This window comes from Oryctolagus cuniculus, chromosome 11 (genome assembly GCF_964237555.1).
Source record: "Oryctolagus cuniculus chromosome 11, mOryCun1.1, whole genome shotgun sequence".
NCBI lineage: Eukaryota > Metazoa > Chordata > Mammalia > Lagomorpha > Leporidae > Oryctolagus > Oryctolagus cuniculus.
In genome coordinates, this window is record NC_091442.1 from 24,966,834 (window position 1) to 24,989,243 (window position 22,410).

The 22,410-nt window shown below is 58.1% G+C and overlaps 1 protein-coding gene across 2 annotated transcripts; it reads left to right on the forward strand.

Moving 5' to 3' along the window:
* Nucleotides 1–2,673: 2,673 nt before the first annotated feature.
* Nucleotides 2,674–17,651, forward strand: SUN5 (Sad1 and UNC84 domain containing 5). Of its 2 annotated transcripts, XM_070051937.1 has the most exons (14): nucleotides 2,674–2,858; nucleotides 4,234–4,292; nucleotides 4,458–4,532; nucleotides 5,279–5,345; nucleotides 5,792–5,853; nucleotides 8,709–8,758; nucleotides 10,010–10,044; nucleotides 10,619–10,727; nucleotides 13,288–13,366; nucleotides 13,691–13,765; nucleotides 14,592–14,707; nucleotides 15,942–16,109; nucleotides 16,610–16,696; nucleotides 17,476–17,651. In XM_070051937.1, exons 1-14 carry the CDS (start codon nucleotides 2,779–2,781, stop codon nucleotides 17,605–17,607), a joined length of 1,194 nt encoding a protein of 397 aa, XP_069908038.1. In that variant the 5' UTR covers nucleotides 2,674–2,778; the 3' UTR covers nucleotides 17,608–17,651. The 2 variants fall into 2 exon arrangements, with proteins under 2 accessions (XP_069908038.1, XP_002710880.2); XM_002710834.4 differs by lacking the exon at nucleotides 13,691–13,765.
* Nucleotides 17,652–22,410: the final 4,759 nt, after the last annotated feature.

Here is a 22,410-nt window from a genome sequence, read left to right on the forward strand (position 1 = left end):
AGCCACCCTGGCCTCGGTCAGTCCGTGGTGCTGAGATCAGGCCCTGCTGCCCCTCGCCAAGGCCAAGGCCAAGGCCAATGGCAGACTCAGGGGTCAGAGGTGCAAATATTGACTGAAGTCACGCTCAGTGTTTGCTCTTGACACGAACGCTTCCTCTTCCTCGACACTTCAGCACAGGGGACACTTGGGTGACAGCCAGTGGGCACAAAGCCTCCAGATCCTCACCAGCTCATCCCCAGCCCAGCAGTGGCCAGCACCGTTCATCATCGTGTGTGCAGGACGCGGCCATGTTCCCGACATCCCAGTTCTGCTCAGCCCTGTACCTGTACACACGAGGCGCGGCATAAATTTCTGCCGCAGGAATGTATGATCGGAAGAGCCCGGTGACGATTATGGGGGCAGAATCTCCAAGTTTGCCCTTTGATGAACACTCTCAAGGGCGCCCGGTCGGTTTGCTGTCGCTGCAGCGACAACACCCCAGACTCAGGGACCAGCTCGCCACCAGGGTCTCCCCCGGCTGAGCCCTTGATGGCGCTGGCAGGGCTGCGCTGTTTCTGGAGGCTGCGGCAGAGGAGCCGCTGTGCCTGCGTTCTTCGGCTCCCAGGCCCTTCCTCCACCAGCCATGCCGAGCCACGTATGGCTCCTGCTGCCGTTTCTCATCTCCCTCTTGCACTTACATGGACCCCTGTGATGGCACTGGACTCTCCCCATCTCGAGGTTAGCAACTTTAAAAAATTTTTATTTATTTATTTATTTGAAAGGCAGAGTCACAGAGAGGCGGGGGGGAGGGGTGGTCTTCTATGCGCTGGTTCACTCCCCAGATGGCTGCAGTGGCCGGAGCGGCACTGATCCAAGCCAGGGACCAGGAGCTTCTTCTGGGTCTCCCACACAGGTGCAAGGTCCCAAGGACTTGGGCCATCTTCTACTGCTTTCCCAGGCCACAGCAGAGAGCTGGATCAGAAGTGGAGCATCTGGCACTCAGACCAGCACCCATATGGGATGTGGCACTGCAGGTGGCAGCTTTAACTGCTACACCACAGTGCCTGCCCCAGCAACTTTTTTTTTTTAATATTTTATTTATTTGAAAAGCAGGAGGAGGGAGATCTTCCATCCTCTGATTCACTCCCCAAATGGCCACAACAGCCAAGGTTGGGCCAGGCTGAAGCCAAGAGCCAAGAGCTTCATCCAGGTCTCCTTCGTGGGTACAGGGGCCCAGCTCTTGGGTCATCTTCCACTGCTTTCTCAGGTGCATTAGCAAGGAGCTAGGTCAGAAGTGGAACAGGGGCTGGTGCTGTGGCACAGCGGGTTAGAGCCCTGGTCTGCAGCATCAGCATCCCATATGGGCGCTGGTTTGAGCCCGGCTGCCCCACTTCCAATCCAGCTCTCTGCTCTGGCCTGGGAAAGCAGTAGAAGATGGCCCAAGTGCTTGGGCTCCTGTGCCTGTGTGGGAGACCTGGAAGAAGCTCCTGGATCCTGGCTTTGGATCAGCCCAGCTCCGGCTGTTACAGCCATCTGGGGAGTGAAATAGTGGATGTAAGATCTTTCTCTCTCTGCCTCTGCCTCTCTGTAACTCTACCTTTCAAATAAACAAGTAAATAAATCTTTTTAAAAAGAAAAAAAAAGGAGAAGAAGAAGTGGAGCAGCCGGGGCTCATATGGGACGCTGGCGGTGCAGGCAGCAGCCCGGGGTTAATGACTTTCATTCCATTCACCAACTGAATTCCCCTTTTCCAAGTAATTTAATTTGTTTATGTGTTCAGATATGGGTTTCTTTGTGTTACAAAAATCTCAGAGCCTCGCACGAAGGTGCCAAATCAAACTAACGAGGACAAGGCGTGGTCTCAGGAACTCCCCCCTGCTCGGAGAGGACCACGGGCATTTCTAAGTCAGCTGGGCTGTTGAGCCAGGGCCTGAGCCCGCTGTGGGTCTGGGAAGTCGGCCTGATGGCTTGGCTTCGTCACGAGGCGGTCGCAGCAGGATATTCCCAACCACGTAGCTACCAAACATGCGGCTGAGCTCTCTGGCAAGCCAGGCACCGAGTAGAGTTTAATCCAGCGACAGACGCGGACGGTATCAGTTTGGCAACCTCAAAAACTATGGTCTTCAGCCATCGACAGATTAAACTTCCTCTTTCCTCGACCCTCGACCCTCGACCCTTGTCTTTGTTCTTTTTGTTTCAGCACCCCGGACAGGGACTGAGCTTTCTGGAACTTTTGGGGGCCCAAGGGGAATTAGCCTGCAATTTTGAGCAATCGCCACTAGGAGGCAAAAAGTGAATTCATTTTGGTTTCACGGGCAGGTCAGGCTCTCCGGGCACCCAGCCAGGGATTTCCAACTCTGTTACGCTTTGATTTTTCATCAGTGAAAAGGTAGAACGCTATTTAAACAACAGCACACCTGCGTGATCTTGTGTTATGCGGAACGTCCGCCAATGGGAACTCAGCATTACAATAGGCACCCGGGTGCACATCCCAGGGGGCAGGAGGAGACCCAGGGAATGAGAGAAGCAGCCGCTGAGGCCAAGAGGCCCCGGGCGTGGCCTCTCCTCCCTCGAAGCCTCAATTTCCCCTTCTTACAAATGGGAGGTTGGAAGTTGGCCACCGCGGTGCCACTGGGGGCTGGAGGGGCAGTGCCCCGCACCCCAGCTCTATGAGGTCACAGAGCACAGCTCCGCTCGACCTCGCTGGGTTCCGCACGGCACCCTCCAGAGGACGCTCAGAGGTGGTGGCAGCCGCTCCCCCCTCGCCAGCTCCACCGCCTGCCCTCGAGAAGGAACCCGATGCCCCGGTCCGCAAGGAGCCCCCATGGGGACCCGTGTGCCCTCCCCGACGACGCAGCCCACAACGCCAGGCAGAGGAGGTGAGGGTGGCTGCCCCTCCGCCCGCTCCTTCCCGCTGCCCGGACAGATGCGGTGGCTGAGGCCAGGGGCCGTCCTTCCCGCCTCCTGGGCGCCAGGCACTGCCACCAAGAGGACTCGGAGCACAGGGCTGCTCCCGGCCCTGGTGGGGCTCACGGTCAGGAGGGGGCGGTGCATGCTGAACAAGGCCCTGGAGACCTCACTGCCCAGGGGCAGGGCTGCAGGTGCCAGAAACTCCAACTCAGAGCGGCGTCTACCTCTGGGCCCCCAGCCGGGGCGTATATCCCCCACCATTGGAAAGAGGGGAGAAATGATTAGAGCTCCCTGATGTATGTTTTTGGGTCATCCTCTTTTAATTCCTTAGGAACGTGTAAATAATGTGTCGGCCCAACTGGGCATTTATATACTTCCTTAATTAAGAAGCATAAAGATACTGTAGCTACGATTTTTAAAAAGCCGGTGTGGAGATCACCGCCTTAAGAAACCATGATGAGCAGGCGATTGGTGTGGGGCGAGGCTGCCGCCCAGGGCCCGTGCACCCCGGATCCCAGCATCTGGGTTCCAGCCCCAGCTTCCTGCTGAGGCGCACCCCGGAGGCAGCGGGAGCCAGCTCAACTCCTGGGGTCCCTAACGCCATGTGGGAAACCCTGGCTGAGTCAGGCTCCCGACTTCAGCCTGGCCCAGCCCTGGCTGCTGCACGATTTGGAGAGTGAACATGGGTTGGGAGATCTCTCTCTCTCTCTCTCTCTCTCTCCCTCTCTCCCTCTCTCCCTCTCTCCCTCTCTCCCTCTCTCCCTCTCCCTCTCCCTCTGCCTTATTCAATTCAATTCAACTAAAACTGAAGAAATAAAGCTTTCTCTCACAGCCCGAGAGGTCGCCGGTGTGGGGCTCTGGGGCTGGGTCACTGCCTGCTCGGCAGAGCCCCAGACCCAGGGGCCCGCCGTCACGTTGCTCCTCTGCTCCCTCCTCTCGAAGGTCTCCGTGCCCAGCAGAACCCAGGCCTCCAGGGCTGGAGGGCGGAGGGCACGGCTCACTGCCCCCTGCCGATGGCCCCATCCCTGAGCCAATCACAGCAAGGCAATGGGAGTGCTGCATCAGGCTTCAGCCAATCAGGATTGTCTAAAATCACACCGGGCAGGAGTAGACCAGGGAGCAAAGCCAGCCTCTGCCTGCTGTTGGGACAGGGTGACGCTGCAGCAGCCTAAGCCTTTTCCTCCAAAGAGGCCTGGAGTTGGGGTCTGCCGATCTGGGGGTGCCCTGACTGGCAGGCTGGAGGCTTGGGCCAGCTTCTCTGTGACTCAGTTTCTTCACCTCGAATGTGGCAAGAGCACGTTCCTTGTCGATCATAAGCTGCCCTTGTGATTGTTGTCACCCCAGGGTCATCCAGCGAGGCCGGAACACGTGCAGGACAGCCGAGGACTCCTTGCCAAACACAAGTGAGCAGGAGGGGGCCCGGGGTCCTCACAGACAGCCAGGAGGGTAGGCTCGGAGATGTCAGACGGTCACCCAGGGCGACCCGGCGAGAGGCGGGGTCAGGGCTCTGGGTGCAAGCCCCACGCCCCCCAGGTGGCAGGGACCTGACATGCCTGCGTGGTCCACAGGTGACGCCCTCCTGTTTCCTGTGCGCCTCAACACCCCCACCCTCGGCCTGACTCAGAGCGTGCTGGGATGTGTGTGTACGTATGTCCCGCAGAGCCGCCTGGGCCATCAGTGCGGCCCGGGCAGGGACCCAACCTCGGGGGGGCAGGGGCTGCACTGGGCCCCAGGGGCAGAGGGAGCTGCGGGCTGAGCTCCAGAGGTCTCTCCGCCAGAGGGGCCTGCCAGCCAGGATCTCTCTGGAGGAAGGGACTTGCTGCTGGCAGGAGGAACCGCCTGGCCGCCCTCCTCCAGCCCCAAGCCTGGCCTCTGGTTCCACCCAACCCTGCAGCCAGCCAGTGACTCACGCAGCCGTTCACCCCCACCTCTGCTCATCAGCATGCACAGCTGGCCGTCCACCCACTCATCTGCCTGTCTGTCCATCTACGCTCTCCTCCCCTCCTCTCATCCATCTTCCAAGCCACATTCTCTTCTGCAGTCGTCCATCCACCCATGGATCCTCCCGCCTCCCCGCCCCTCCTGAGCGCCTCCTGTTTGCAGCACTCCCTGCTGGGCAGCCTGTGGGAAGGGGCAGGTGCCCACTTCAGCCCTTTTGTGCTCCCCGGCTGCTACTAAGTATCCACCTGCTGCCAGTGCCAGCAGCACTCACCCAGGGCCCCTGCGCTCCCCAGCAGGCTGGCGCCCCCCATAGGCAGGGCCAGCGCCTGACCTGCCAGCAAGCTGAGGCGGGCTCCCAGCCCCAAAGTCTCCCCAGAGCCCAGGACGGCCAGCGAGGCCTTGTGGCGGGAGGCCACGAGGGCCACGCGCCTCTCCCCTGTCTCCGCAGCCTGGTTCACCTGCCTGGCCTGTTTCCTGAGGACTCAGGCCCAGCAAGTCCTGTTCAACACCTGCAGGTGAGCAGGGCAAGGTAGGAGGAGGGCGATGGGGGCAGAGGAGAGGCGTCGCTGACCAAAGCAGCCCCTCCCCGCCCTAAGCCTGGCTTCTAGCAGTTGTCACTCTCACCCCAGAAGCCCTGTAGCTCTCTGCACTCCTTGCCCCGGCCCCCTCCCCCTGCAGGGGCCCCTTTCTTGCCCTTCACCCGCCTGTCCCTGCAAATCCCACCTGGCTCATTCACTGAGCGCTCACAGCTGAGACTGCCTTGCGCCACCCCGCACCCCCCAGCTCTCCAGGGCTCCCAGGCTCCTGGGAAAGGCAAGACATGGGGGAGTGGGGTGGGCAGTGTCGACTCCAGAGGTCCCAGACATGGAGGGCGGGACGACAGCACAGAGACAGAACGGGGGCAGGCGGCCGGCGGGCGAGCCCTGGCTGGGGACCTGCCGCCCACGCCGTGGCCCCGCAGGTGCAAGCTGATCTTCCAGAGGCTGATGGAGAAGACAGGCGTCCTGGTCCTCTGTGCCTTCGGTGAGTCCCAGGGCTGCTAGGGCTCCGGGAGGGGGCGAGCTGGGTTATGTGGGGAGTCAAGGAAGCAACGACCAAGAGCAAATTCTGTTCGCCCAGAAATGCTCTGGCAGCTGCCAGGCCCTTCCCTGACCCCCGTCTGCCATTGGCAACCCCCTTCCTGGGTCCCCTTGGCTTCCTGCAGCCATCTCCCCCCAACAAAGGAATCCCCTCAGAATGCTGGCTCCCCTGGGGGTCCTGGGAAAATCCTCCAGCCATGGCAGCCGGCCCCTTTCTGCCTAAACAACATTGGTCTTTCCTCTGTCTCAGGGATCCGCCCATTCCAGATCTGCGCAAACGTGGAGGGAACAACGCAGACTCAATGTTCAAAAACATTTACTTTTATGAGGGAGGGGGAGGGAGAGAGAGAGAGAGAGAGAGGCAGATCTCCCATCACTGGCTCACTCTCCAGTGCTCACAACATCTGGGGCTGGGTCAGGCCAAAGCTGGGAGCCAGGAACTCAGTCCTGGTCTCCCACCTGGGTGCCTCTCAGGGTGCACCCTCCCAGGAACCTGCGATCAGGAGCAGAGCTGGACCTCCCGCCCAGTGCAGAATGCGGGTGTCTCAGCCTCTGTGCCACACACCTGACTCTGTGGCTGTTTCCACGCAGAAGATTTGCAAAGTTCATCCGTGTTATAGAGAGTACTGCCCTGCATTCCTCTTTACGGCTCAGAACACTCCGGGGTGTGTGTGTGTGTGTGTGTGTGTGTGTGTGTGTGTATCCATCAGCTGGCGGGCATTAGGTTGTTTCTGGTGCTATGAACTCCCCGCCCGTTTTTGGGTGAACATGTTTGCAGCACCCTCGGCTGTGTGTCTCGGAGCGGCATTGCTGAGTCCTGTGGTAACTCTACGCTTATCCGAGGGGCTGGCGAAGCGCTGGCTGAAGCGGCTCCTCCAGGCTCCTCCAGGCTTCCGACCTCCCGCAGTCTCCCAGTGCTTGTCGTTAGTCCTCTTTCTCGTTGCACAGCGTGCACGTGTCTGGCCGTGGTTTGGACTTGCACTGCCCTGGTGACTGATGATGACGAACAGCTTCTCCGGGCCTTATTGGCCGCTGGTCCGTGTCCTCTGGAGAAATGTCTGTGCAGATCCGTTGCTCATTTTCACTGGGAGTGAATACAAGTCCCTCATCAGATACGTGATTTGCAAATGTGTTCTTCCGTTCTGAGTTGTTTTCACTTTTTGGGAAGAATCCTGTGCAGCACAAAAATTTTAAATTCCGATGAAATTCAAGTAGCATGTGTTCTCTCATCCAGGTCTCCTACTCAAGTGGCAGGGGCCCAAGCACGTGGGCCATCCTCTGCTGCCTTTCCCAGGTGCATTAGCCGGGAGCTGGCTAGCAAGTGGAGCAGCTGGGACCTGAACCAGTGCCTGTATGGGATGCTGGCGTCACAGGCAGCGACTTTACCTGCTATACCACAACACCAGCCCCCACGATCTTATTTGAAGTTTATTTTTTTTGTCTATGGTTTGAAGTAGGGCACGTTCTTTTGAATGTGCATACCGAGTTGTTCAAGCACCATTTCTTGAAGATTGTTCTTTGCCCCACTGAATTTGTCTTGGTATCCCTGTTGAAAATGAATTGACCATCAACGTGAGGGTTTATTTCTGTACTCTTAACTTTATTCCATTGATCTATATGTCTGTCTATAGACCAGCACTGCCCTGCATTGACTGCGGTAGCTTTGTAGTAAATTCTGGAATCCATATGTATGTGTCCTCCAATCTTGTTCTTTTTTAAAATTGTTTGGCTACTATAAATCCTTATATTTCCACAGGAATTTTAGAACCTACCTTTCCATTTCTAGGGAAAAAAAAACAGACAATGAGACTTTGATAGTGACTGCGTTGGTCTTATATAAACTTGGAGAGTAACATCAGCTGAACAGTACTAAGTTTTCCAATCCATGAACATGGGCAGCCTTTCCACTATTCAATTTCTTTCAGTGATATTTTGTTATTTTCAGAGTATAACATGTTATACTTTTTATTAAATTTATTCCTAGGCATTTTATCCTTTGTGACGCTATTGTAATTGGAATTATTTTCTTAATTTCTTTTTCATATTATTCATGGCTAGTGTATAGAAATATGGTTGATTTTTGAGTGCTGGACTTTTGTCCTGAAACTTCGTTGAACACAATTATCGGTTCTCACATCAGAAAAGACACCTAGTCTTGGAGACCTTGGGATTCTATATGCAAAGTCATGTCATTTGCAAATAGAGAGAGTTGTACTATTTTCTATAGACAATCTGGTGCCTTTTACTTGTTTGTCTTGATTAATTGGCTTGTATAGGACCTGCAGTACAACTTTAAATAGAAATAACAAGAGCAGACATCCTGCCTTGTTCCTGATCTTTCGGGACACGTCCAGTCTTTCACCACTAAGTCTGTTAGATGTCAGTCTTCCACTGGTGGCCTTTATCTGCCCCTAGTTTGTTGAATTTTTAAATCAAGAGAAGCAAATCTGGAAGCCCCTCGATGATGGGTGGAGCGGTGGGGTTTCAGCCAGCCTGGAGTCACAACATCCGGGAGGGACCACCTGCCTCCTCCTCTTCTCCAGGTCTCCCCAGCAGGGTTGGGAAGGGCGGGTTACTTGGTTTATGTGATGTACATTGCATACATGACATCATCCGGTCATGACGCGGCCATTACTGCTATTCACATATTTCTGAGAAGGAAAGTGAGGTATGGAGAAACTAAGTAACTCTCCCAAAGTTGCCCAGTGCTGAGTGGCAAAGCTGCTTTGAGCCCAAACGCCTTCTCCCCAGCGCCGACCGCGTGTGTTCCACGGCTCAGTCCTGTCCTCACGCCCGCAGGGTTCTGGATGTTCTCTATGCACCTACCCTCGAAAATGGAAGTCTGGCAGGTGAGTGTGTGCCTCCTGAGACCCACGGCGACGGTCTCCCCCAACCCGGAGCTGACCCCCATCAGCCCCCACGCATCCCAGAGCGCAGCCTTGGCCTTTGTTGGCACCACCCACCTGGACTCCTCTCTCCTGCCAAATGTGACTTCCCAAACCCAGACAACAGTCCCTCTCTGGGTGGCGCTCGGGCCACTCACCCCCAGAGGGGCCCCGCTTCTCCTGTCCAAGGCCATCACCTAAAGTGAGGTGCTGAGAACAGGAAATGCTTCACTGCACTTGGTTCTCTGCTCACATGCTTGGTTTGTAGTTTCTGGAGGAGAGGCAGAAGGAGACCAGTGGCCAGGGCTCCTGTTTATGGATGGCAGGAAGTCTCAGAGGGCTTGTGGGGAATGCAGATCTCAGGGACCCGTCTCTCCCTTCCTCTTCTCTCCCCATGAGTTCCTTCATGCCCTCCAAGGTCCAACTAAAACGGGATCTCCTCCAGAAGCACCCGGGCAGGGGGAGCCACATCGTCTCTCTCCTCCCACAATTTCCCATCATCGTGAGTCAACTCTGTACTCACAACTCTCCCCAGTATGCTGACAGCCCCTTGAAGGAAGGAGCCAGGCTGATTTCTCCCAGCAGTGTCCAGTGCAGTGCCAGGCACAGGGCTGCCACTATTGATGTTGGGACTGTGGCTAGCAGGAGAATGGACCAAAGGATGGATGGGTGGGTGGATGGGTAGATGGGTGGGTGGGTGGGTGGGTGGATGGATGGATGAATGAGTAGATGGGTATATGGATAGATGGGTGAGTGGATAGATGGATGGATGGGTGGTTGGACAGGTGGATGGGTGGATGGGTGGAGGAATGGGCTAATGCATGGACTGGATACAGATGGGACATCCGGGTGGCTGGATGGGAGAGTGGGTAGATGAGAGGATGGATAGATGGGGTGGGGCTGGGTGGGTGAAAAGGAGAGTGAAGTGGAGTGTGGATGGATGGTGGGTAGATGATGGATGGATGGGTGGGTGGATGGGTGGATGGATGATGATGGATGGATGGGTGGATGGATGATGGACAATAGATGGATGGATGGGTGGATGGGTGGATGGATGATGGATGGATGGTGGGTTGTTGGATGGATGGAAGAGTTGGTGGATGAGTGGGTGGATTCACGGCTTGTGAGAATGGATGGATGGATGGATGGATGAAGTTTTTGGGGCCAGAACAGACCAGCTGAAGGAGCTCCCTGCTTCCCTCAACACTCCGCCAGGATGACAGCATAAACAGCCCACTGCAGAGCTTGAGGTAAGAGGATGTTTCTGAGCTGCGCCAGGATCACGTGAGAACCAGAGCAATAGTGAGAGTCCAGGACGCACTGACCAACAATGTGGGCCCTGCAGTCAGAGCAACCTGGGCTTGAACCCCGGCTGCCTCCCGTGCTGGCCGGCTGGCCTCATACAAGTTGCTTCTTCTACCTGACCCTCGGATACCTCGTTTTCGAGCCGAGGCATAGTGTCAGTTATGGCCGTTAAAGAAAATGCAGTGTCTGGAGTAGCTCCTGGCCCATAGTCAGTGCTCAGTAAATAGTACTTGAGAAGAAACTTCAACCAAGACACTGCCCAGTAGCAGCACCCTTACCTACAGATAAAATGCTCAGACTGTTTGAAAGGAGTAAGCTGGACTTAACGATGTTCCAAGCAGAAGGCAAACAGCGAGCGTGTCTTAGAGATAAGAACTTGGCGGGTGGCTCCAGGCCCACAGGGGGCAGAGGGGTCTGAAGCTAGGGCTTTCAGAGCTCCCCAGCAAAGGGAGAATTTGAGGGCAGCAGTAGCAGCAGCACAAAGCCGTCAGTTCTCGTTCTCACTCCTTCCCCCACAAGAATGTACCAGGAGAAGGTGCGGCATCACACGGGGGAAATCCAAGACCTCCGAGGCAGCATGAACCAGCTCCTTGCCAGGCTCCAGGAGATGGAAGCCATGTCAGACGAGGTGAGCTACAGGCCATTGCTCCCGGAACACCTCACGTCCTTCTTTGTCAGATGGCCTGTTTCCTGTGTCCCGAGTCGTCGTCTTTCTGGATTTCTTCCCCATCCGATGGAGCACAGCCTCTGGTGACTGCCTGTCTAAAAGCATCTTGATCCTGGCCTTGCACTCTGGATAGTCTGGCTGGGTATAGAATTCCAGCAAGCAAATGGTCTCCCCTGAGAACGCCACCACCGTAGTCAGGTGTAACACTGTTGCCATTGAGAAGTCCAATGCCACTCATTTCTGACCCTGGACTCTGGTTTTCACTGCTGGGAGCTTGGGGGATGCTCTTGCTGTCTCCAGTGTTCTGTATCCAGTCTGCTCTGTTTAGGTTTAGCCTGATTAGCTGTTTGTTGAATCTGTGGGTTGTTGTTTTTCAATAGCTGTGGAAAATTCTTAGCTATTATCTCTTAAAATACTTCTTCCCCACCATCTCTCTTCTTTCATGGGCTTTGTTTACACACACGCTAGACCTGTAGTGTGTGCATCATGTGATTCCTGTGCTATTACCTGGTGTGCTTATTTCATTTTTTTCTCTGTGTGCTTCAACTTCTATATATTGTATCCACATTTATTTTGGTTCACCAAGAATCCTATGTTTTGTCTATCCAATGTCTGTTAAATTCATCTATTTCGTTCCTATTTCAAATATTGTTTGTTCTAGATTATGCGTTTGATTTTTTTTCATAAATTTTAATTCCATGGTGAAATTCTCTAATTTCATTTCATCTATATTGTCCATCTTTTTCTTTATTTTATTGAATACATTAGTTCTAGTATGTAATTATTTATTTATTTATTTTGGAGATGCGTTTCCCTGAAGCCCCTTTGTTCCAGAGGAGAGAGACACTCAGCTCTGAGCCCTGGGACTGTGCTTTGGCCAGGAGCTGCGGAGGTGCTCTGGTGCTTTCTTTTTTTATTTATTTATTTATTATTTGACAGGTAGAGTTATAGACAGTGAGAGAGAGAGACAGAGAGAAAGGTCTTCCTTCTGTTGGTTCACTCCCCAAATGGCCACAACATCCAGCGCTGTGCCAATCCGGAGCCAGGAGCCAGGTGCTTCCTCCTGGTCTCCCATGCAGGTGCAGGGCCCAAGCACTTGGGCCATCCTCCACTGCCTTCCTGGGCCACAGCAGAAAGCTGGACTGGAAGAGGAGCAACTGGGACAGAACCCAGCACTCATATGGGATGCCCGCACCACAGGTGGAGGATTAACCAAGCCACAGCACCTGCCCCAGTGTAGTTATTTTTAAAATTTTTTTAAAAGATTTATTTTATTTATTTGAAAGACAGAGTTATAGAGAGAGGTAAAGACAGAGAGAGGTCTTCCATCCACTGGTTCACTCCCCAGATGGCCACAATGGCCAGAGCTGTGCTGATCTGAAGCCAGGAGCCAAGAGCTTCTTCTGGGTCTCCCACCCCGGGTGCAGGGGCCCAAGGACTTGGGCCATCTTCTACTGCTTTCCCAGGGTACAGCAGAGAGCTGGATTGGAAAAGGAGCAGCCGGTACTTGAACCGGCACCCTTATGGGATGCCAGTGCTTCAGGTCAAGGCTTTAACCTGCTGCACCACAGTGCTGGCCCCTTAAAATTCTTGTTTGCTGACTTCAATACCTGGGTCATCCAGGATCTCCTCCTGTTTTTATTTTAAGAATTATTTTATTTATTTGAAAGACAGAATTACAGAGAGAGAGGTAGAAACAGTGAGAGAGGTTTCCCATCCGCTGGTTCACTCCCCAAATGACCTCAATGGCCAGAGCTGAGCTGATCCCAAGCCAGGAGCCAGGAGCTTCTTCCAGGTCTCCCATGTGGGTGCAGGGTCCCAAGGACTTGGGCCATCTTCTACTGATTTTTCAGGCCATCGCAGAGAGCTGCATTGGAAGAGGAGCAGCCGGGACTTGAACCAGTGCCCATAATAGGATGCCAGCGCAGCAGGCTGGGTCTTTAACCCACTGTGCCACAGTGCCAGCCCCCTCCTTCTGTTTTTTTTCTCTTCAATGTCAATCACATGGTCTTGCCACCTCTTGTCTAGTAATTTTCTAGTGTTTTCTGGACTTCTATACAACTGATAGCTTATTTTTAAAATGATTTTTTTTTTTATTTTGAAAAGCAGAGTGACCAGGGTAGCGGTTGGGGGAGAACTCTTCCTTCCACCGATTCACTCCCTAAATGGCCGCAACAGCTGGGGGCTGAGCCAGGCTGCAGCCAGGAGCCAGGAGCTCCATGGGGGTGTGGGGGGGAGCTCCTGCTGCTTGAACAGCCCCACCCAAGGGCAGGATCCATGACAGCTCTGGGTCCTGCTGGGTCAGCAGCGCGCAACTGCCGCTCCCCAGGGAATGCTTGGAACATCTGGGCACGCCTGGGGTGGGGCCTGGGGTGGGGCAGGGGGCTGTGTGCTGCTTGGAACCCCTCACAGCACAGGTACAGCCGGTCACGGGTGGAGCCAGCCCCGGGCTCCCGCAGGCAGGGCTACTTGGCGGGGCAGGAGTGCACCCGTGCACAGCTTGTGCTGTTTGCCTCCTCAGCAAAAAATGACCCAGAAAATCCTGAAGATGATCCAAGGAGACTACATTGAGAAGCCAGACTTCGCCCTGAAGTCCATAGGTCAGTGACGCCCCTGCGTCCTCACGCAGGGCCGTGGGGCCGGCGCGGCACCCTGCTCCCCTCCTCTCCTCTCGTTTTCCTTTTTTTTTCTTTCTTTTTTATTTTTTTAAATATTTATTTTATTTATTTGAAAGACAGAGTTAGAGAGTGACAGAGAGAGAGAGAAAGAGAGAGAGATCTTCCATCCACTTCCATCTAGGGAGGTTCACTCCCTAGATGGTCGCAATGGCCGGAGCTGTGCCGATCCAAAGCCAGGAGCTTCTTCTGGGTCTCCCACGTGGGTGAGGGGCCCAAGGCCTTGGCCATCCTCCACTGCTTTCCCAGGCCACAGCAGAGCTGGACTGGAAGAGGAGCAGCAGGAACTAGAACCGACATCCATATGGGATGCCAGCGCTTCAGGTCAGGGCTTTAACCCACTGTGCCACAGCGCCAGCTGCCCCCTCCCCCCTTTAAAGATCTATTTACTTATTTGAAAGTCAGAGTTACAGAGAGAGAGAGAGAGAGAGGCCTTCCATCTGCTGGCTCACTCCCCAGAGGGCCCCAAAGGCCAGGGCTGGGCCAGTCCAAAGCCAGGAGCCAGGAGCTTCATCCTGGTCTCCTATGTGGGTGCAGGGGCTCAGGCACTCGGGCCATCTTCCAATGCCTTCCCAGGTGCATTAGCAGGGAGCTGGACTGGGGCCTTGGGCTGGTGCTCACACGGGATGCCAGCGCTGCAGGTGGCAGCTTCACCCGCTACGCCACAGCGCCAGCCCCATCCCTGCTGGTTTTGTTGCTGGCCTGTCACGGGGTCGGGGAAAGGCCAGGGAGCAGGGATCCACGGGCATCCCCATACAGCACTGGGCACACGCGGGCCAGCAGGATGCAGTGTCCTGCCCCCAGCTGGGAGCCCAGCAGGTGGCCGGGATGGAGGAACCTCTGGTGGAGAGGATATTGAGGCGGAGACCTGGTGATGAGGGCAACAGAGTGAATGTGGGAGGTGCCAGGAGGAGGGCGGCCCGGCCTGAGCCAGGGAGGCACTGCTGAGGCAGGGCACTGCAGGGCCATCCGGGCAAACTGGGCCCCGCCAGGTGCCACCAGATGAGCCGTCAGAGAGCATCGGCCCCTCCCTGGGGACCCTGGGCCTCACCGGGTCCCCCTGCATCGCGAGTCCAGCTACCCTTGCTGTCATTGTTACTGTCCCCGTCAGTGAGTTCCAGGCAGAGACTGAGAACCCCACTCCCCCCAGGGGCCAGCATCGACTTTGAGCACACGTCGGCCACCTACAACCATGACAAGGCTCGCTCCTACTGGAACTGGATCCGCCTCTGGAACTACGCGCAGCCCCCGGACGTGATCCTTGAGGCAGGGGCCGCGGGGCGCCGGGGCAGAGGTCCAGGGCGGGGCCTGGGGTGGGTTAAAGAAGGAGATAGAGACAGGGCAAGGGCAAGGGCAAGGGCAAGGTGGCGGGGCGGGAGGGGGCAGGGACAGGCGGGGGGGTGGTGCTCTGGGGCAGGGGAAGGAGCAGGGCACAGGAACAGCTGGCACCGGCATGGAGAACGCAGGGTCAGGAAACACTGAGGCCCTCGCTGGGGCTGGGCCCTTCACAGACCCATTTTGCAGAGGAGGAAACTGAGGCTCGAGCAGCCAGGTCACTCACTGCAGCCCTGAGCTCTCAACGCTGCAGAATCCTGCCTCAGGGAGGAGGGACCCAGGCCTGGAGGGGAGGGGGAGCACGAGCCTCAGTGCGCAGTGACCTGGCTGTGGGCCTCGCCCTCGAGGGGCTCTGCGTGGGGCTGGGGCCACGACCTCGCCTGGCAGGGGTGAGACAGCCTCCTGAGCTCACCAGCAGGGGGCAGGCGCTGAGGACCCATAGGGCCCAGGCCAATTGCGGGGGCGGGGGGGGCCTGCCGGCAGCCGCGAATAAAAGCTTCTCAGACCCCACCCCGCGGCCGCTCCCTGGGCGCATGCCCAGCTGAGTCCACTCCTCCAGGAGGCCTCCCGGGACCCCACGGCCCACTCCTCCAGGAGGCCTCCCGGGACCCCACGGCCCACTCCTCCAGGCAGCCTCCCAGGACCCCACGGTCCCCGCGCCCCCATCCTAGCACCTGTGGTGCCCGGGGAGGAGCGGCCACGCTCCCTCCAAGCTCAGCGCCTGCTCCAGGAGCTCATGGTGATGAATGGAAGGTTCCAGAACTGGGTTGCACACCCAGCTCTGCCCGGCCCTGGGCCAGTCGAGGACTGCCCTGTGCCTCAGTTTACGCATCTATAAAATGGAGAGAGAGATGGTGCTCAGGGTGTAGGGTGACTGTGAGGCCATGGAAAGAAGGGTGGGGGATGAATGAGTGAGTGACTGAATGAATGAGTGCAAACCTGGAGAGGTGGGGATTGGGGTGTCCCAGGCAAGCTCCCTGTGCTGGGCCGCAAGGAAGTCTCCTGCTTGCCCCAGGCAATTGAAGGGGCTCCCTGGAGGAGGGTACTCAAGCCAAGCTCTGCAGCCAGTGAGGACCTGCTTGTCCGGGAGGGTCTGGGAGGGTCTGGGAGGGTCTGGGGGGGGTGAGGAGCCCCCCCCAACCCCTGCTGCACCTGCCTCTCCCAGCCCAACGTGACACCTGGCAACTGCTGGGCCTTCGCGGGTGACCGTGGCCAGGTGACCATCCGGCTGGCCCAGAAGGTCTACTTGTCCAACCTCACGCTGCAACACATCCCCAAGACCATCTCGCTGTCCGGCAGCCTGGACACCGCGCCCAAGGACTTCGTCATCTACGTGAGCACGCCCCTGCCAGGGGCGACACTGGCCTCAAGGGAGAGTTTGTATCGCTGGTGTCCCAGGCCTGGTGACCAATGGCACCTGCACAACTCCTGCAGGATTAGGGCCCGGACAAGGCTTGGCGAGGGCTCGGGGGGTCGGGGGGTGGGGGTCAGGCTCAGTCTTCAGGGGAGGGGCAAACACCTTCTCTGCTTGCATCTGAGCTGAGAGCGTGGTCGGGGCCACTGAGTGTGCACGTGGCCAAGAGGGTCCCAAGAAGGATCTAGACCCCCCAGTAAGATGAGGCCCAGAGGGGGGCTGGGGGACCCCTGGTCCCACAAGTCTAAGGTGGGGTTAGAAGGCCCCAGCCTCTGCCCGCCTGGCCAGAGCCCCTTCCTCTCCACGGTACTGCACTGCAATGAGACAGTGCTGCCAAGTGAGGAGCTCCCCGTCCCGGGAGGTGTGCAAGCCTTGCCCTGCCTGTGTCTGACACCCTCTCCTTGGTTCTGGCTGCACAGGGCATGGAGAGCTCCCCCAGGGAGGAGGTGTTCCTGGGAGCATTCCAGTTTCAGCCGGAAAACACCATCCAGATGTTCCCGCTCCAGGTACTGGAGCAAAGCTGCCTGTGCTGAGCGCCTGCTGAATGCCCTGTGTGCACGGGCTTTACCCAGGGGCCCGAGAAGGCGCGCGGTCATTGCTAGCCCTCTTGGCAGGTGTGCAAGCTGAGGCCAGGTCACAGTTGCCCTGTCCAGCCTCTGCGGCCCTCCACTTTCTCCACATACCCGGGGCCTCTGGTCATGTTTCCTCCCCCGACAGCAGGACGGAGCAAGAGGTGCCATGGGAGAGGGCTGCTGGCCCCAGAGTGGCCAGCTCCATAGATCCACGCCTGGTTCCACCACCAGTGGGGCAAGCAGGGCCCGGAGGGGCGGCTACAGGGACTGCCATGGGACCTGACAGCACAAGTGCCCCGGACCCAGACCAGCCCAACTACACGCTGTGATCTGGGGTCATTCCCCACCTCTCTGGTGTCAGTCTCCCCTTCTGGAATCCCTGGGAAGGCCAAGGGCAAGTAACATCTGAACACCAGCTCCAGCCTCCAAGGGGCGCGGCGCCGGGCGCCGGAGCATCCCTGCGCACCAGGTGCCTGGAAGCCGTGGGCCCCCTGCAGCCCAGGGAAGCAGGACCAGGGAGGAATGATGGCTCTTGCAGGATCCCAGCCACCTTCTGCCTGTCCTTTGGGCCTCAGCCCCTGGGGATCTGCTTGATGCGTGGCCTCGCAAGAGTCCACTCCCCTCCCTGGTTCTTGCTCCCCCCACCCCGTCCCCTGCGCCGGGCAGCTGTGGGCCCACAGGTGAGCTGCTCAGCATACGATCGTCTCACCCAGAACCAGCCGCCCCGGGCCTTCGGCTCCGTCAAGGTGAAGATCTCCAGCAACTGGGGGAACCCCCGCTTCACCTGCCTGTACCGTGTGCGCGTGCACGGCTCCGTGACGCCCCCCAGGACACAGCCCAGCTAGCCCCTGCCTGCTCCCCGCCCCGAGAGAGTAAAGTTTATTCTGTACCTGCTGGCTCAGGTCTGTGTGTGTCGGGCCCTGCGGAGCAAGCAGTGGCCACGTGCTGGGTGCCCGGGCACCTTCATGGCAGCCCCAGGAGCCTCCACAGAGCACAGCCAAGGCCTCGGGCAGCCAAGGGAGCCGCTGCAGGCGGCGGCCGGCAAAGGGCGGCAGCAGGACCCTAGTCCCCGCAGTCCGGCCCTGTGCCAAGACCTCTGGCTTCACACTCAGCTCTGCCCTACACTGAGCGGTAACGAGCAGGTTCATCCTGCTCCCCGCAGAGTGCTCCGGCATGTAGACGGTTTGCTGTGTGACCTGGGGCGGGACCTGCTCCCTCTCTGGACCCCAGCTGTTCTGGGTGTAAAGGCACTTGTAGTTTGCAGCTGTGGCTGCACCGCAGACTTGAGAGCCTTTAGAAGGTTCTAGCACAGCGGCTCCTACAGGGGCCTTCCCTGACTCCACCCACAGAGTCCAGCAGAGCGAACGCGACACACACAGGTGCTGGGAAAATGAGCACTGAGGCCTGCTGCCCTGGGACGCGGTGACAGCTATCCCTAAGCAGGGCTCCAGAGCGGGGCAGGCTGGCCAAGGCAGAATGGCACCAGGGACTGAAGCCTGCAGTTGGAGACACGGGGCAAGGGTCCCGCCGGGTATTAGAAGGGCAGAGACTGGAAAGGAGCCATCTCCAGGGAAGACGCCCTGGACCGGCCTGGCAGAAATGATAGGAGCCCAGTCTTATTCCCAAGGCCTCCCCCTCCACACCACCAGCATGGCTGGGGCGTTACAGATCGCCACTCCCGCCGAGGTCCCTGTCGCGTGGACAAGGAGCCCAAAGCCCTGCCTGGGAGGACCTGATCTTAGCCCAGCCCCACGCAAAATGCTGGTTCCACCCGGCCAGGAGAGCACAGGCAGCCCTAGGCCTCCCCCCGCCCACCCCACTCCAGTGCGACTTGGCCGCCAGCCCAGCGCTCAGCACAGAGGACTGGGCGGCTGGCCAGGACAGGAGCCGGCTCTCCAAGGTGAACAGGACGGAACCGGAGGAGCAGATGGTGCCAATCCACCCCCAAGGGCCCTGAGCGGCGCCTCCGCTAAACCTGGCTTTAGCTAATCCCAGGGATCCCGGGACGCCAGGCTGGGCAGCCAGAGAGGCCTCCGCTTCTCCGAGATTCAGAGTCCCCTGGACAGACAGCGGGCGACGGTCCCTGGAATCCAGTGTCCTGCCCTTGTCCTGTGCACCTGCACCGAGTCACCTTGCGGGAGTCACCCTCCAAGCCTCAGTCCGTCTACACCCGGCGATGCCAGCCCTCACCTCCCCCTGCCAGAGGTGGCACTGGGTGACCTGTTCCACACTCGGGGAGGGAAGCATCACGCTGGTCCTAGTCCCGAGCACCTGCACCCAGGCCCAGGGGAGTCCCCCAGCAGCCTGGTTCAGGGCTCTGGGGAAAGCTCGTGGCTGGAGAGGAGCTACTGAGGCTGCCGGGCGTCCGCCTGTCAGTCACAGCTGGGGAGCAGGGCCCCAGGGATCCCTGGGAGGCCTGGCCCAGACTCTCCCCTCCACCATTCTCCCCCACCCCTCCTAGGCCTGTGGACCCAAGGAGGCTGCTCCTGCCCCAACACTCATCAAAGAGGCAGCTGCACCAGCCCTAGGCTGGTTCCCAGGCTCAGATCTGGGCAGGAGGCGGGGGCAGCCTTCTGCCTCCAGGGCGGGCGGCTTTTTGTCCCCACAGCCTGAGTAAAGGGAGGAGGGTGGCCTTAGCCAGAAGGGGCAGCACACCACCCCATGCCGCCACCCAGCATGTAACTAAGGGACAGCCTTGCCTCCCAGCCCCCGGCGTAGGAGGGACATTTCAGGACAGCCCCTCCATTAGCACGAGCGTGGCAGGTGCCATCCCTAGAGGCTGTGAGCCCCAGGCCTTGCCCTGGGCTGAAGCAACAAAAGTGACCAGGAGGGCAGGTGACCCTGCCTTACTCCCGCCAAGGTGCACCCGATGGCTCAAGTACCTGGGTCCCTGCCAGCCATGTGGGAGACCCGGATAGAGTGCCATCAGCGCCAACGGGAAGCAGCTTCCTTCAGGACTCTGCTGCCTCGAGCTGCCCCTGGCGGCGCCCTGGCGCAGGCAGGAAGGGCTAGACACCTGCCGAGCACCATGCAGGCCCCACCGCCCCGGGGAGGCCAGGCTGGAGCTCACCCCGGGAGGTCACGCGGGAACATGGGACCCAGCTGAGCTGACACCTGTGATTGTGGGGGAGGAAGCATCAGAGGGGCCCTGCATGCTCCAGGAGAATGGGCCGGGCTCCCCAGCGCTGGATGCCGGAGGGGCGGCTTCCCACTGGAGGCCAGGCCCAGGTAAGCCCACTCTGCTCACTGGTAGGGCGACGCAGGAGAATCGGAACCCCTCCGAGCCTCAGTGTCCCCCAGGGAGTGAGGAGGGGCCCAGCTCTGGCCCTCAGGGTCCCTGGGGAGAGAGGCACAGAGACACGCACAGCCTCCTGGTAACCACAGCAGTGAGGAGACAAAGCTATGCCACGTGCTGAAGCCCCTGCCTGTGTCTCCTCCCCAGGACGGAGGTGCCAGGGCTTCCCCCACTCAGCACACAAGGCCACGAAGCTGAGAGAGAGGCAGTAACCTGCCCCACATCACACAGCAACCCAGGGCAGCCAGAGGCCAAAGCCTGCGCTCTTAAGCCACAGAATGACCCAGAGCCCCCAGCCAGCCCTGAGTGGCACCAGAAAGGACTCTCCACCCTGAGGAGTCTGTGCCCCAAGGCGGGTGACCCCTTTCCCAGAAGGCGTGGAGGGACGTTTGGTTGAGGGGAGAGAGCCAGGAGGCGGGTCTGGGGCTGGCAGCCCGAGCTGTGCCCATTCACCTCCCCACCAGACCGTGGGTGCATCCGGGGGCCACACGTGGGGCTGCAGGGTGCACGGCCTGTGATGGAGAGAGGGCTGAGGCAGGGAGGGGCTCGCAGGGGCTGCCCCACCCAGCTTGGAGCTGGCAGTCACCTGTGTCCATGGCCTGGAGCGCTGGCCCTGGGCCGTGCTGCTCCCACCACACACCTCAGCGGAGGGAGGGCGAGTGAGCCTCCCCTGAGAGCCAGGGACAGGGCGCCAAACACCTGAACCACGCCGGGCCTCCTGGTGGTGCACAGCAGGAGGCTGCAGCCAGCAGTGGGGCTGGGCCTGGAACCCGGGCCCTCTGACCCAGGGATGCAGGAATCCCAAGTGGCATCGTAAATTCCACCTTTACTTTGATTTTTAATGAAATGTGTGTTTATAAAGGGAAAATGAGACTCGTTCTCCAAAAATAAAAAGCAACTGGAAACGCAGTCAGATCCCCCAGATGTAATTAAATGGCCGCTCGGTGCTGAGGGCCGGACCTGGGGCTGCCCGTGTGTCGCCACAGAGGGCCAGAGAACATCAGGGCTGCTCCCAGAGCGCCATTGGCACCACTCACAGACGTCCCCACTGGCTTCGTCAGGAGATTTAACGGAAAACTGAAAATGCATACCTTTAACTCTTTCCATCCAGACTTAAATAATCCAGACAAACTGCCAATATCAAAAAGAGGGGGCCTGCGCTGTGGTGTAGCAGGTGGGGCCGCTGCCTGTAGCACTGGACACCATGTGGGCACCAGTTCAAGTTCTGGCTGCTCCACTTCTGATCCAGTTCCCTGCTGATGGCCTGGGAAAGCAGCAGATGATGGCCCAAGTCCTTGAGCCCTTGTACCCACGTGGGAGACCCGGAAGAAGCTCCTGGCTCCTGGCTTCAGATCAGCCCAGCTCTGGCTGTTACAGCCATTTAGGGAGTGAACCAGCAGATAGAAGCTCGCTCTCTCTCTGCCTCTCTTTCATATAAATAAATAAATCTTTAAAAAAACAAATTAAAAATGGAAGGGACCGGTGCTGCGGCATAGTAGGCTAAGCCTCCGCCCAGGGCTTAGCCAGTTCATGTTCTGGCTCCTTTTCTGATCCACTTGCTTCTGGCCTGGGAAAGCAGAAGATGGTCCGTACACTTGGGCCCTGCACCCACGTGGAGACCCGGAGGAAGCTCCTGGCTCCTGGCTTGGGATTGGCCCAGCCCTGGCTGTTGAGGCCATCTGGGGAAGAGAACCAGAAGATGGCAATTCGCTTGCACACTCTCATATTCTCTCTCTCTCTCTCTCTCTCTCTCTGTGTGTGTGTGTGTGTGTGTGTGTGTGTATTGAAGGGCCAGATTAACTACTACATTTTGAAAAAAGTGCCTCCATTTGGGGAGGCAGGCCCGACTTCCCGACTTCCCGGACAAGCAGCGGCACTCTGGGGAAACCGAAACTTACAACAGCACAGCTCCCTAGCGTTCACCATATAAGGAACTCCCCTGGGTCCGAACCAATCAGGAACAACCGCGTTCGATCAGGAAAATCCAGAGGTGACCCTAGCCAGTCCACTGTTACCCCGCACCCCTCGATGACGTAACCCTGCTTTAAAAGAGGCTCCCGAGCACGACTCGGGCCTTCCTCTGCCCTCCGCTGCCTCAGTCGGTTGGACGGGGCCCCTGCAGCAGCTTGTAAGTCCAATAAACCTTGCTTTTGTATTTTGGTGTGATCGACTCTCTGGGGGTCTCAACGGGGATCCAACGAGCTGGGCATAACATATGTGTGTGTGTCTTTCAAATAAATTATAAAAACAAAAAGAGTCCGGAGAGCCTTGTCCCTGCCACAGTTCGTGGGGGCTGGGGACAGGGCAGGGAAGGGGTCCTCCCAGTTGCTGCTCCGCGGTGCACAGCCCCAGC